General features: G+C 40.6%; 2 protein-coding genes across 3 annotated transcripts; both read right to left on the bottom strand.

Annotated features, from left to right (window-relative positions):
* Nucleotides 1-298: 298 nt before the first annotated feature.
* On the bottom strand, nucleotides 299-3,093 carry LOC133720988 (thioredoxin H9). 2 transcript variants are annotated; one of them, XM_062147483.1, is made up of 5 exons: nucleotides 2,783-3,093; nucleotides 2,194-2,245; nucleotides 1,726-1,851; nucleotides 741-863; nucleotides 299-609 (listed from the first exon to the last, which is right to left on the bottom strand). In XM_062147483.1, exons 2-5 carry the CDS (start codon nucleotides 2,212-2,214, stop codon nucleotides 460-462), a joined length of 420 nt encoding a protein of 139 aa, XP_062003467.1. In that variant the 5' UTR covers nucleotides 2,215-2,245; nucleotides 2,783-3,093; the 3' UTR covers nucleotides 299-459. The 2 variants fall into 2 exon arrangements, with proteins under 2 accessions (XP_062003467.1, XP_062003468.1); XM_062147484.1 differs by lacking the exon at nucleotides 2,783-3,093 and adding an exon at nucleotides 2,510-2,695.
* Nucleotides 3,094-12,354: 9,261 nt separating this feature from the next.
* On the bottom strand, nucleotides 12,355-14,328 carry LOC133723856 (ubiquitin-conjugating enzyme E2 28). Its single transcript, XM_062150722.1, has 5 exons — nucleotides 14,168-14,328; nucleotides 13,906-14,035; nucleotides 13,596-13,723; nucleotides 13,407-13,511; nucleotides 12,355-12,703 (listed from the first exon to the last, which is right to left on the bottom strand). Exons 2-5 carry the CDS (start codon nucleotides 13,973-13,975, stop codon nucleotides 12,560-12,562), a joined length of 447 nt encoding a protein of 148 aa, XP_062006706.1. The 5' UTR covers nucleotides 13,976-14,035; nucleotides 14,168-14,328; the 3' UTR covers nucleotides 12,355-12,559.
* Between the last annotated feature and the right edge of the window lie 66 nt (nucleotides 14,329-14,394).

The following is a 14,394-nucleotide window of genomic DNA, read 5'->3' as shown; positions in this document are numbered from 1 at the left end:
GACCAACATCTATCTGAATGAAAGAACAACCGCGTTTTTGAAGGCCATACTAGCTGCGCATTAACAACTTATTACATTCACTGCTAATTTATGTAATCATCTCTGCAACTATAAGTACATTGAATCAGGAGAAAATGTAATAATAGAGCAGAGGAGGTTTGAGCAATTGGACCATTTTGAGAGAAAAGGCATCAAGACAGAAAGGACTCAATTTAGCTAAAATTGATCACGATTTGGTTACAACAGCAAAAGAAAAGGAGTAATGGCCACCAATTAAGTTGAAATAACAACAGTAAAATTGTCATGAAAGATCTTAAGATTTTCATATCATCAAAACTCGTCTGATCTCATTCATATTTACAATCCAAGAACTTACAACAAAAAATTTCACATTGATATCAAGAAACCTGCAGCAAATGTAATAGGAGACATTGAATCACAAACAGACCACTATAGCAGTCATTTCTTACAAGGGGCTGAATCTACAATGGCAACTATCTTCTTCTGCAACTCTGGCTTGTTGGCTCCGACAAGCTTGTCAATTTGCTGACCATCTTGGAGGAAGAAGAAAGTTGGTGTGGCTTTGATATCCCATGAAGTACTGAAATCCTGCACCATACAGAACTGAATGTAAGAACCACCTACCAGTTGACAACTTATGATAGGCTACTGGACACATCAGACCATCAGCATCAATAGCACCAACTCTATTGAAATAACAAAATTGGTTACCGACTTACAGTAAGTTCATCAACGTCGATCACAAGGAACATTAAAGAAGTGTATTGCTCAGATAACTCGCGATATAATGGTGCAATCTGTTTGCAAGGACCACACCATGTTGCACTGAAGTTTGCAATCACCTGTTGAACATATCAGTCTCAATTTATATGTAGAGATACAAAACAATGCGAACAAATATTCAAAAACTGATATGCAAATCAAAAACCCAAATCTAGTTAACCTACACAGTACATAACAATAGCATGGATATATATCGAAGCTGCAGTAAGGGTTGTGTACTGATGCATTTATGACCTTGCAGTCTTAAATAAGATCCATATACACAAAACTTCAACATCATTTGACAGTACATCAGCCAGGTTTTGGAAAATATCTGTTCATACATAATGTTGTAAATTAACCAAAGAATATATAAGATAAAACTCTGAGCACTTTCATAATGATAAATCAAAAATATAAAATAGGATATATTTATTATTAAGAATTTGTTCTGTGGTAGGCCGTCTCTTTTGATCTAAATATCCATGTACATAAATCTTACTCCGTTTCTTTATGCTCATTGGTCTAAGGTGCAAACATATTGAGCATAAAGAAATGGAGGAAGATCAATGTACATGAAACTCTGCTATGGTACTTTTCCTTGGACATAAAAACTTAATTCTGCAGATGCTCAACTTTTCAGCAGACAAAAATCTTTCATAAACATACTATTATTTCATCTCTTTTGTTGATTCTTTAAGGTACTGCATCTTGTAGGATTCCATCCCAAGTTGTGTTACATGTATCATAATTCACGAGACAATCTATATTTAGTGGATAATCACTAAATTATTGCAACGGTCCAGGTTCTAAATTGAATATACATTACTAAAAACATTGAATTTGGCTCAATCCAAGCATATCACAAATTTGAAAGTGAACTACCAGATACAATTTAACACAATGCATTTCTCTTGAAAGGCAAAAGGTGCTCAAACTTACAACTTTGCCATCTGTCTTTGCTTCAGCCAACTTTTGATCCCACTTTTCTATGGTGGTGATGAGGTGCAAATTCCCACCAGTAAACTCAACAGTATGTTCAGACTCGTCATCTCCCATAGTTTTAGACTACAAGAATCACGAACATGATAACTTGTCAGATTAAACAAGGCAACAAAAGTAAACACTAGGTGGCATGCAAGAAGTTTCACAATCATTATATTACAAAGAGCATCATAGTCATTAAGAAATGGTAAACTTCTTCATCGCAAGCTGCAGAGAGAATTATTAACTACGAAATACCAAAGACAACAGACTTCTTTTGCATACATTTTAAGCATAGAAACTGAACTATTGTCCAACAATTGTCCACAAACTTTCTGTGAGGAAGATATATTATTAATATCAATTGACATATGAGAAGTCTTAAGCCGTTGAAGAAAACAGAAGGAAGAACGAAAGAACACTGACCTTGGACGCGCAAGCTCCCATCTTGATGTTCAACACCAAAATACACGGCACACTGAAAATTCAAAAACCCATCAACTTTGTCAGTGAAGAGCATTGGGAGAGAGCATATCACATAATTAATGTTAAATCTTTATAATTTTCAGGCCACTTCAGCCAACCTTCAACAAAGGGTACATCTTTATAAACAGAACTAGTCTAACAACATAGACATAGACATGTTATCCAAGTATCCGGCTCTAGTTAAGAAAGCGAACAAAGCCCTGACGCTAAATTCACCTTTGAAATATCAATAGCTAGCACAGGTACCATAACTTACACAACAAAACCCGAAAAATTTATCAATAGAATCTAATCCCAGTATCCCATAGCAGCGAATAACACATGAATCAGAAACAACAGCTGCGCAAAGCTCCTTAATTTAATAGTGAAACACTCAATTGAACCTCAGAAAAGATAAAGCATCCAAATTTAATTGGTTATGAACATCTTCTAATACATATGTTCAAAGGAAATCATACATTTCTAAATCGAAGAATGCTAATTATATATAAATTTGAACACGTAACGCTGAGAAACAGAGCTAAATTACCTTTCAGACTAGGATTGATGAGCAAACCAAGCCAGAACTCAAAAGCCAATGTAAATTGAGATTGCGTGATTGACCCAGAGAGCTAAACGTCGGCGGAAATTTGATGGTCAATCCGCGTGTATATGAAGATTTGCAGAGAAGTGGAAGAAGGCAAATATGAAAGGAAGAACAAGACCTAACAGCAGAGGATCAAAGATACCAGAAATGAAATAAACAACTGTCGCACAGAGACAGACGGACAAAGAATTACCGTTTCCAGCTCACGAGGCACATAAAGCCTTTGATTATGTCATCCACCTTTATCTGTATCTATGTTGGACCCAAGCCTTAGACCTTCCATTCTTCCAATATAAGGTAGTTTAAACTTTAAAATTTGGCACGCTTTTAAAGACTTCACTTGATTAGAATAATGCATCATTTTTTTTCTTTTTTTATCTTCAGTTCTTTTTAACTAAGATTTTTTTTCTTCTTCTTAAATTCCTCTATATTATGAATCTCGATGATCATTATAAATGAATTTAATAATCTTCCAAAAAAGAAACGATCATTCTTTATCAATAGATAGTCTGGTATGATCCAAAAGAAAATATGGGAAATGAGGTTTTGAAAGTTGAAAACTAAATCTGTAGTTTACAACTAGAAGTGTCACTCACAGAGCTCGGCGGATGTAGTAGATCTTGACAAAGGCAATGAAGAGAAATAACTATTGCTACGAGGAAATAGAATGAGACAATAACTTGGGGAGTTCATCCCTCTAGTGCCAAATTTTAATCAGTTACGCAGCTCACACATCATTTTGCTTAGAACTCTAGCTATCACAATGAGAGCTGGCATGGCCAGCAACTCACTCGAGCAGCGGAATGATTTTATATCCATCAATGACTAAGATACCAATAGCTTAATAAGTTTTACATTGCGTACATCAATATATCGATTCATCTAATAGATTTAGTTGGATCATAGATATACTAATACCATATAGAAATTGATTCGTCTCAAAGTAGTCAACCAATGCATGGAGTCAGTTTACCTCTGAATTAAACTAATTGCTTGTTGTAATAGTTATTTCTCTTCATTGCCTTTGTCAAGATCTACTACATCCGCCGAGCTCTGTGAGTGACACTTCTAGTTGTAAACTACAGATTTAGTTTTCAATATTGGTGCACCGTAAACAAACCTCTTAGATCTTTATATGTACAAGGTGCATGATATCGCATGATTGAAAATATTTTTTATATTTTTTAATTTAAATGAATTGGTGTCATACATTTATTTATTTATTGATCGAACGGTGTCATACATTTAGAAAATTCAACCTAATAATCTACTTATTTAAGTTGGTTTTGTTCGTACACTTTGGAGCCTCGTTGACAACATTTTTGTAAAAAAAAAAAAATGAAAAAAAAACTTAGCGTTAGTATTAGGTGATCTTAAAGTGTTAGATGCAAATATATAACATCTTTCACTACAATTTAGCCGAGAAAGAATGAAAATTATTTGGACATAACCTCTTGAGTTGAGATTTAAAAGCTACACTAAGTTTTTTTCATACCTGTTGAGGCTTTGATGTTGAAAACCACGGCTCAAGGTAAACCACAGTAATGATGTTTAAATATAAATGTATATTGGCGTAGTGGCGGAGCCAAAAATTGATCTCTACTGGGACACTCGAAAGTTTAAAAAAAAATTAAACTTAGGATGTATTAAAATTTTAATAAAAAAAAATTAGAAAGATCAATATTTTTTTTAAATTACATATTTTATTAATCAAACATTCAACTACATGAAAGGATAGTGTTAATGTTTTTGTGTTGAGAAGCTAGAATAGTACTAATGTTATAAAAAGAAAGAAATAAAAAAGAAAGGTTGACGGGAGAATAGTCACTTTGGTCACTCAACTATGACTTATTCGACACTTTGGTCACTCAAGTTTCAAATATATCATTTTGGTCACTCAAGTATTACACTGTCATTCACAAAAGTCACTTTGTTGTGAGAAAAAATGCCACTTGGGTGACTTTTGTGATGACAGTGTAATACTTGAGTGACCAAAGTGATATATTTGAAACTTGAGTGACCAAAGTGTCGAATGAGTCATAGTTGAGTGACCATTTGTGGAATTCTCCCTATTGTGGCTAGTACCTGTTTGGCTCCAATTTTGTTGCAGCTGGTCAACAGTCTCTTTTCTTGCGCGGGCGTGCCAGCATCGTCGGGTGCGGTCGTCGGGGGTGTCCCTTGACCTGACTTCTGTTGAGCGATTGTAGACGAGGAGAGCACCAATCTCGTCGCGGGATTCTTTGTGCCTCGTGGCGAGGACTTTTGCTGAGCTTCTTGAAAATCACAATCGATACTCGATGTTGTAGATCGAGCAGAGCGAGAACCACTGGGAAGTGAGGAGAACTTGTTAAAGCGTGACTTTAGCTTGGCTGGGTTGCTAGGGCGTTTCCCTTGCTTGGCTGGTTCTGTAACCGTTGTGGTTGCGGCACTACCGTCGGCTCCCGAAGAGACTAGGACCGAAGTACTTTGGCAGAGGGTTTGGTGGCACTGAAAGTCGGCTTCTGAGAAGACTAGAACTAGGAGTGTGATCACCGGTAAGAGAAAGAGAAGGAGAAGAGTTGCTCTTAGAGAGGTTGCTCTAGAGAGAACTTAGATCATCTTAGAGATGTTTTGATGTTGTGAATGTGTGGCTTAGAATGAGAGGAGAAGGTGTTTATATAGGGAAGAAAAATAATGAAAGTGGAGTATGAAAGTGATTTGTAAAATATGGAAAAGATAGAGAAATGATGAAATGAAAGCAAAGCATGAAGGTGCAGAAACATGGAAGTGATGATGATCTATTAAAGAGATTGTAGTAGAAAAATATATCCAAGGAAAAAAAAGAAAAGCATCTAGCTTTCTTCATGTGGGTAGGAAACATGAACATGTGAATATTAAGCTGGTTTTAGGTCAGTTTCTGCCCCTTTATTCCTTCAATTATTTCTCCAATAAGACTTCAGAATGAGCCTTCGACTTCTTCATAAAAAATGTTCCACTATGAGTGTAGATCATCCTGACAAAGTTTCAGAGCTTTATTCCATGAGGTTGGGCCGGAAATGCTGTTGGACCTCTTACAGGTCCAGTTTTCCAGTTTTGCTTCTGTAGAAAATTGGACTGATTGTTTGAAGGCCTTCCACTCAAAACTAGCTCTGTCACTCTTCATAAGAAATTATCCTTGGGATGTCTAGTATTAATCTGGAAAGTTTTAGCTCATTTAGATTTCATTTGGTTAGTCTGCCGCCCCTCCTTCATTGTTTAGCTCGGTTTCTCCTAGCCGAAGTAGGAAAATGTGCTAAAATTAACTTTTCATGCTTCCATAGTAGGCTTTATTTAGCCTCTAAATATATATTTCGAGCTTGTCGACAATATATATCTTGAGCCACTGACATTGGCTCAATTTCTCCAACACATGCCTTGTCAGGCCAAAATGTTCATTTTGGGTCCAAACATTGCCCCCCCAGACCTCGAAGTCAAAGGTCTTCGTCTTGACTAAAGAGGTCTTGAATCAGTACCGCTCTTATAATGTCGTTGCTTCAAAGTCGTTGTTCCAAAGCCACTTGTATTGGCTTGACTGTTTCCATATAGGCCTCTAAATAGGCCATAAAGCTTGGATGCCACTACTAAATTGCCTTTGTCATGAACTGACGCTTCCTTTGCCAACTTTATTGCCCCCCATGGATCTAGCGAAACTTGGGCAGGTTGTAGGCAATCAAAACTTTAGCGTGCCCCCCATGCGAAAGAGACTGCTTTTGATCGCGGATGAGGATCCTTCTCTTCCTTGGTGGTAGCTTCGCCATGTGTATAGCAACAAGTATCTGCCTTGTTTGCTGGCTCTCTGTTGATTTTCTCAAATGTACGTGTTGGAGCCGCTTTCCTGGCCAGATCAAGGCCTATAGTACTTGGCGAAATAAGATGCAAAATAGCAAACTGTTTGCTTTCATTTAATCCTTCACGAGTCTTATGTCAAAGAGGATGATTGGATCATGGCTATCGTCATCATGACGTGTGACCAAGTGAAACCACCATATTTTGCTGCAACTTTAGTATCTAAAACCGCATCGGTTTTAATCATGTTTTATTTAAAAAACATCAGGCCACTATGCTGGCCCTGCGGTGGTAGGAAAAGGTGGAATATCTTCACTGTCGCCTTAGATGCGATTCTCAAGATGGAATAATGACTCATTAATTATCAACTAGGGCCACTCACTGGCCCAGCTAATAAATTAATCTCCAAACATATTTGAGCTATAAATCAAGGCGTATTGGAGAAGTATCTTCACTGTCGCCTTAAATGCGATTCTCAAGATGGAATAATGACTCATTAATTATCAACTAGGGTCACTCACTGGCCCAGCTAATAAATTAATCTCCAGAATTATCTGAGCTATAAATCAAGGTGTAATGGAGAAGTGTTCCTCACAACCTAGAAATGGCATCCAAGAAACCATTCGTTATCGATCAGGCAGATGAAATCACTGAGAAAGCCGCATTCACCTGGCGGACTAACATGAGTGTTCGATGTAGAAGTCAGACCGGAGAGGAGAGAAGTCGACTGATGGGCTTTGGTGGCGGTGATAGTCAAGCGAGTCTGGGTCCCACACCTCGCGATCGTTTGCCAGATGATGCTATGGCCTATTATGGGTTTCCCATCCGTCGTCCCATAGCGGCTCTTTGGCAGGTGCCTGGTGATTTTAGCAGTTGGGGACCAAGGAGGAAAGTGGGCTACTGGCCTACCGTCGCTCCCGAGGAAAATGTTTGGTATCAAGAGGTCCGAGCGAGAGATTTGGCCCGATGGGATGCGGTGGGTATCACCCAAACCATCGATCTATGCTTCTGTCTTCCCAATAATACTAGCCCTGCACCGCTAGCCGCCGCTCTTTTCTTCTGGAACACCTCCAGCAATACATTCGATTTCCGGTTTGGGCAGATGAGCATAACTCTGCTGGATGTTCTTACCATCACTGGGTTGCCCATTGACTTTGACCCCTATGTGCATGGTCAGTTTGATGGCATTCAATTTTCTTTGAGAATGGATATGGCTGGTCGAGGGCATCACAGCAGATCCTACCCATCCTGGCGCGACTATTACTGCACCCGGCGTGACCATACAGGAGGTATCGCATTCCTGGAATTCTGGCTTTGCAAATTTATCTTTTGCACTTCTTCCAACAAACCTACTGGGCCTTGGAATTCTCTGGTCACTGCTCTCTACAATGGTATTTGCATTGGCCTTGGGCAACCTGTATTGGGTGCGTTATATCGCTCCCTTTATAGAGCCGTAATGCGCCCATTTGATACCGACATTAGTGGCCCCTTCTGGATCCTTGCCTTTTGGCTACAGATTTATTTCCCTCTCTTTCGTCGCGGTGATATTCCAAAGGAACCTCCAGTTGATTCCCTTTTGGGGAACTGGCTTTGCCGCAACGTAAGGTATCGAGCTCCACCCTACTTCGAGTGTTTTATTTACTTGTACTTGCTGGGAGAGATGCCAGACCCAAAAATAGTCCTTTCTAGGCGATTCCCTCATCCCCTTGATGATGGCTTTCTGCCCAATGGACGGGATCATAGCGAAAGAGCCCACCTGGCCTTTCGTCGCGCCATCTCCTGCTTGGATATTCGTCCTGCCACTGACCGCGTAAGTTATGAGCTCTATGCCTCTAACCACTTTGCTCGCCAATTTGGGTTGGCCCAGTTGGTACCCTGGCCTCTGGTTGATTCTGCCAATTACTACACCTCTTGGCGGAGATTAGCCCAACCTGGGTCTGCCCCCTTTCAAAGTCGGTTTACTTTGATAGTGATTCCCCCTTGGGTCAGAGCGCTGTACCCCCTCAACGATGTAGACGATGATTATGCTGATTAGTGGAAAGAAGTGTCCGTGAACTGTTGGGACCCGCCACATGACGAACTCTTCGTCCTGATCTTTCGTGGCATGAGTAGTCCTGGTCCGGAGGACCGCAAGATTCTTGAGCGCTTCTCCAACCCTGCAGCACAACCCCCGCGACCTATTCTACCTTCTCGATTATCGCGTCCAGGGATACAAATCCACGAGCCTAGGGCAACAGTAAGTTTTTGTCTTTCTTCACCATTCCTTTTCCTTATGTTGATTTTCCGCTCTTATTCCAGAGTGTGTTTTGCAGCAAACTACCCGGAGCAGGACAACCTCTGCTCAGGTCGGGAAACAAAAGGCAATAGCAGAGGAGACTTCTGAGGGAGAGTCTTCGCATGATGAAGATCCCACTGAGGTAATTTGGTTAAGAACGATCCCAAACTTGTATATTTGGTGCTTCCCCTCTTTTTGAGTTATGACTCTTTTCTTGTACAGGCCACTGTTGTCTTTGCTTGCAAACGCGATCGAGCTCAATTCATCGAAGAGAGTTTTGAAGATGACGAACCTCTGGGAATGCGATTGGTAAACTCCAGCCTCGTCTTATCCTATTTAAATTTTAGAATCTGGGCAGGATTTTCACTATGTATCTTTTGACAGGTCCGTCAAAGGACCACTGATCCCTCTCGCCTGAGCGAGGCTGGACCCTCAGCCACTGCAGAAGAGCCAACTCTCTTGCTAGTTCAAGCATCAACTAACCCTGTGGCGCCTCTTCCGTTTCCCACATCTACAGAGCATCTGCAAGGTCCTACCATTCTAATAACGATCTCTGATGACGACTCCTCGGAGGATGAAAGCGTGGAAAGCCAGTCTGAGACTTCTGTCGTTTATGAGGAACTGATGACGACAGAGATTCTCGCGGCACTAGAGGTCCAAGAGGTGAATGAGGCGGGGCCTCTTCCTCTTGGTGACCACGTACCAGTTATTGACCTAACAGCTCGAGAGGTAAGCCACTGTTGGCCAATGCTTTCCATTTCCCTTTAGATCCAACCCCGCTCTCTGACATTTCTGAATCTGACTAGGATTCTGTTTGTACCGAGGAGGTGGCTGCAAACGCTGAGGGTCCTATCGGCGAGACAATCGCCCCAGAGATGGAAAATGATACTGACGGTGGTGGTGCCCCCCAAGTCTCGCGAATAAATGAGACAACCGTCGAAGCCGAGGGCTCTGTGCTTGAATCTGCTCCACTTGCCCATGGTGAGCCGCGAGTTGAGTTTCCAGATTCTCCTGCAGCTGAAGGGACATACCAACCTGTTGAAGATGAAGAAACTGAGGAAGCTGTCCACCCTTTTGCATTGGTGGTTCGTGATCCTGTGGTGCTTCCGCCGCCTCCTCCTCCTACCAGATTCGAGAGATTGATGAGGGTGTTAGAGGTAACTCCTCCTTCTGCTGTGGATGAGGCTAAGATGATGCTTCACGAACATCTGGGACCTCGGGTATTGGAGACTGACATCCTCCCGCGAGTCTTGGAAGCTCTAAGGTATCTTCGCCAGGAGAAGGCATTGACCCTGCAGCAATTTAGTGTCATTGACGATCTGCTGAATGAACTTGGTGAGGCCCGCCAACGTCAACCGGCCGCGAACGCCCAGGCTCACGACACTCGAGAGGCTTTGAATAGCCTCTCTCGAGAAATGGACATCTCTCGCGGTATTTTAAATGAGCGAACCAACCGCCTGCGGGAACTACAAATCCAAAGGTCCGACTTCAAACTTCGGATCGAGGACCTCCATACCGGTTTAGCCTTTGTTGAAAACGCGATTGCTACAGAAGAAGCCCAACTCGATGAACCTCTGGCTGCTTCTGAAGAAATGGGCCGCAACCTGGCCCATCTCAGAGAACGGGCCACTCAGGCCGAAGCTAGTGCTATTGCGGTGAACCTCCGCGTGGACGAACTTTGCTTGAAATTGAGCTTTGTGGGCCAATCTCTGTAGGCCCCCTCGAAAACCGTTCGGTCTCCTCACATGCTATTAATCCTCTCTTTTCCGAGATTTAAGGCATTAATCACTCGTTGAAAAACAACGGTCGTGAAAAAATAATCTCGTGAATAGACCACTGTCAAGTTGATAAGCAACCCTCCCGTTGCTAAATATCTGGACCACTGTCAAGTTGATAAGGAGAAGCGAGAGAGCGAAAAAACCTGAACCTTCTGGAGTTCTAGCATTCTACTGTCGGCGGGTGCTTATAACAGACTGAATGGCAGGGATGTAATTTAATAAAAAAATTAAGGGCAAAAGCGTCATTTACTTCGGGCTTGAATGAACAGTACGACACTAATGAATAGTGCAGCGCGAATGAACAGTTGACGCCCTTTAGATTATAGATAATTGGATTTTTGATTCTTTAACTGGTGAGTGTTGAAACTGTTTCTAATTTTTAGTTGCAAAGATGGTATGCGTTGTGTTGTCTTATCATAGCGTAACGACGACATAAGGGTTTCAATTTGAGAATATATGTGTGTGCCTCCTTTAAAGTTGGGGAATGCATCAGATGGCCGTAGTAGGATTGTAATTTTGGTTTCTTAACTGGCTCTGGAAGCATATGTTTACCAGAGTTTGATTTGATTGGTTATAATTGCTGCTTGTAAGAGGTATTGTAGCTATAATTTGGAAGCCTTCGATATTGTAAATGTATAGTTGTTTTAATGTTTCATAGAAGTTTTTGTGTAGGTTGGTAATAGCTTTCTCAGTCGGTGGTTGTAGCTTCGTTAGTCTCTGGTAATAGTTTTTCAATCTTGCAAATAGATTTTGTTTTGCATGATAGTAGTTTTCCGTGTTGGTGTGAGTAGTTTTTAGTGATGATTAAAATAGTTTTTGGTGCCGGTGAGAGTAGCTTTTTTGATATTGGTGGGATTACTTTTTGTTGCTGGTGAGTAGCTTTTTTTCTTGTGAGAGCAGTTTTTCTTGCTAGTGACAGTAGTCTTTGTTTCTAGTGAGAGTAGTTTTTGCTGCTGATGATAGTAACTTTTCTGGTGACAGTAGCTTTCTGATATTTGTGACAGTAGTTTTTGTTGTTGGTGTGAGTAGCTTTAAGTGTTGTTGAGTGTAGTTTTTGTTGCTGGTAACAGTAACTTTTGTTGCTGATGACAGTAGTTTTTGTGACCTCGCCGAAAAACTCATCAGAGTAGCTTTTGTTGCTGTGACAGTAATTTTTGTTGTTGGTGGGAGCAGCTTTTAGTGTTGGTGATAGTAGTTTTTGTAACTTCACAGAAGACCGTCGGAAATTTCATCAGAGTAGCTTTTGTTGGTGGTTACAGTAGCTTTTGTGACCTCGCCAGAGGTTGCTGTAAATCTCACCAGAGTAGCTTTTGTTGCTAGCGACAGTAGCTTTGTGGTCACCGGAGTTCACTGGAAGTTGGCCGGAGACCCACCGGAAGTTGGCCGGAGGTCGGCCGGAGACCCGCCGTAGTTGACCAGATCCCTCGCCGGAGAGGAGAGAGAGAATGATTGTTGACTTTTTACTTTAGTGGCATTTCTGTAAATATGTTGGTTTTTATATCTAAAATATAACACCCTTTTTAATCTAGTGGCCTTATGAGGGAAAAAAAAGTCTTATGGCTAAAAAAACATTCAAATATGCACTTATATGTAATTAACCCTAGATTTTGTTTTAAAATGGTAAATCAAACAATAGTAACTCTTTAGTGGATGGGGGATCAAGAGTAAACCATAAATGATAAATTACTGTTCAAGCTAGAAGAAACATCAAGTTCTGGTGACACCAGAATTACATCCCATTCATATCTTTGGTAATATAACAAAACACAGGAAGAACAAAGATCTCCTTCATCCCACAAATTAATCAACACCCTTAACCCTGTCCCCTCAAAATACAAATTTTAAACCTGGAGAAGACCATCATCACCCCATTGCATACTTCTGAGTCCAGCTACGTGCAGTCGACTCATACTTGGCTCGATCAGTTTTATACATATGGGCAATCTCCGGTACAAGGGGGTCATCAGGATTTGGGTCAGTCAGCAATGAGCAGATTGAGAGCAATACCTGATTTCAAATGCACAACCAGCTTAGTAAATACAAGTCCAACAGTAAGATAAACTAAATTAAAAAAAAAAAAAAAAAATCCTTTCTTTTTGCCTTTTCCTTAGCCACCAAAGATCTGCCCCTTCAAACTTCAAATAGATTCCAAAACTCAAAGTTTAGGAGAACCAGTTTCAAAATCAGCAACAAACTTCCTTTATGACAGTTCAAGTTATGAAACACAATGGAAGTTGTGGCTAATCTCGTGAATTAAGAACTGGAAATGTCAAGAATTAGATTTACTACATCTTATGCAACATTCTTTAACTAGATCATCAGATCCTTTGAAGAAGAATGACTTAAAAACAAAACTCTGACACAAGAAATTGCAGAAAGGCACATCACTGCAGTTACTAGCTTCTATTTCTCTGATAATATGCCAAAGAAGTTAAAATCCAAAAAAAAAAAAGGATTTTAAAAAGCAGAAGCAAGCATCTCCCCTACTTCAGGTTGGAATGAGTAGTCTTCTGAGTTGTGTTATTCCACAAACAACTTCTCTGGGAAGACCTCTGCAATAATTTAAACATATTCTTCTTTCTATTTTCGAAGTAATATGTTGATGCATCAAGGCAGCATATACATACCATTTCTAAAATATATGACTACGCAAATACAATCAATAGTCAGGACAAATTCATTGGGAGATTGAAAGATAACAAAGCCGAACCTTAGAGATAGTAAGGGCTGGACTCCATTGTTCTTTGAGGATATCAAGACAAATGCTTCCATTGCTATTGATATTCGGGTGGAAGACCTTTGTCCTAAATGCAACCTGAAAATTGAAACAATCACCCTTCCGACCCAAAAAAAGAGAGCATAAACACAAGGATCAAAGCTTGCAGATTCGACAAGTTACCTTAGGTGGTTTGAAAGGATAGTCAGGAGGGAAATGAATGGTAACAAGGAATACACCTCCTGCATATGGGCTATCAGGGGGTCCCATAATCGTCGCTTGCCAATGAAACATGTCCTCAGCCACAGGACCTAATACAAATTAACCAAAAGCATCTGGGTACATAACAAATCGAAAACCACAACCAACATCTACACTAAAACCGTCAATTTATCAAGTTTTAGCTTAATGGGTACACGATGAACACCGAAATCTCGATTCTTTTGCATGTAAGATCATAGAGATGACAGAAATAACAAATCTTTGAGCGTACCGGCGCTGCAGGAAGTGGGAGGATCCTTCTGCAAATCCTTAAGCTCCTTCAAGATGCGCTTGGACGCCATGATGACGAAACTCAACTTATTATTCTTCTACTTTACAAAACTCCCAAACAACACCAGACCCTATAATCACCCACCAAGCAGCTCAGATCAAAATTCATAACCATAATCATCAAAACCCAGACACAACTTTCGAATTTTCTGAAGAAGAAAAAAAAAAGAAAGAAAGAAGAAGTTGACCTTCAAAGAAAGTACCTGAGATCGGACGGGAATAGCGGTAAGCAGAGGGAAAACGGGTTTCAAGTAGATCCACTAAGCCGCCTCCCAAAGCTTCCGCTATCACCAAATTTGAAGACCCCCCTGATTTGGGATTGGGATTGGGATTTTTTCACCCAAAACTCGGAGACTTTGAGACTCGAGGCGTTGTGGGCATTTTATACTGGGACGAACGAAGCGTTTTCACCGTGTCGTCGACGTCACCC

Source organism: Rosa rugosa, chromosome 7 (genome assembly GCF_958449725.1).
Source record: "Rosa rugosa chromosome 7, drRosRugo1.1, whole genome shotgun sequence".
NCBI lineage: Eukaryota > Viridiplantae > Streptophyta > Magnoliopsida > Rosales > Rosaceae > Rosa > Rosa rugosa.
Note: the sequence above shows the minus strand (reverse complement) of the source record. Positions and strands in the feature narration are given on the sequence as shown.

Excerpts from the sequence above, each read along its gene's own strand:
- LOC133720988 (XM_062147483.1), bottom strand. The coding sequence starts at position 2,214 with ATGGGAGCTTGCGCGTCCAAG. Across the intron at positions 864-1,725 it reads CAAAGACAGATGGCAAAGTT|GTGATTGCAAACTTCAGTGC; the intron begins GTAAGTTTGAGC and ends TATGTTCAACAG. Across the intron at positions 610-740 it reads TCGACGTTGATGAACTTACT|GATTTCAGTACTTCATGGGA; the intron begins GTAAGTCGGTAA and ends TGTATGGTGCAG.
- LOC133723856 (XM_062150722.1), bottom strand. The coding sequence starts at position 13,975 with ATGGCGTCCAAGCGCATCTTGAAGGAGCTTAAGGATTTGCAGAAGGAT. Across the intron at positions 13,724-13,905 it reads TCCCACTTCCTGCAGCGCCG|GTCCTGTGGCTGAGGACATG; the intron begins GTACGCTCAAAG and ends AATTTGTATTAG. Across the intron at positions 12,704-13,406 it reads CAGCCCTTACTATCTCTAAG|GTATTGCTCTCAATCTGCTC; the intron begins GTTCGGCTTTGT and ends ATTTGAAATCAG.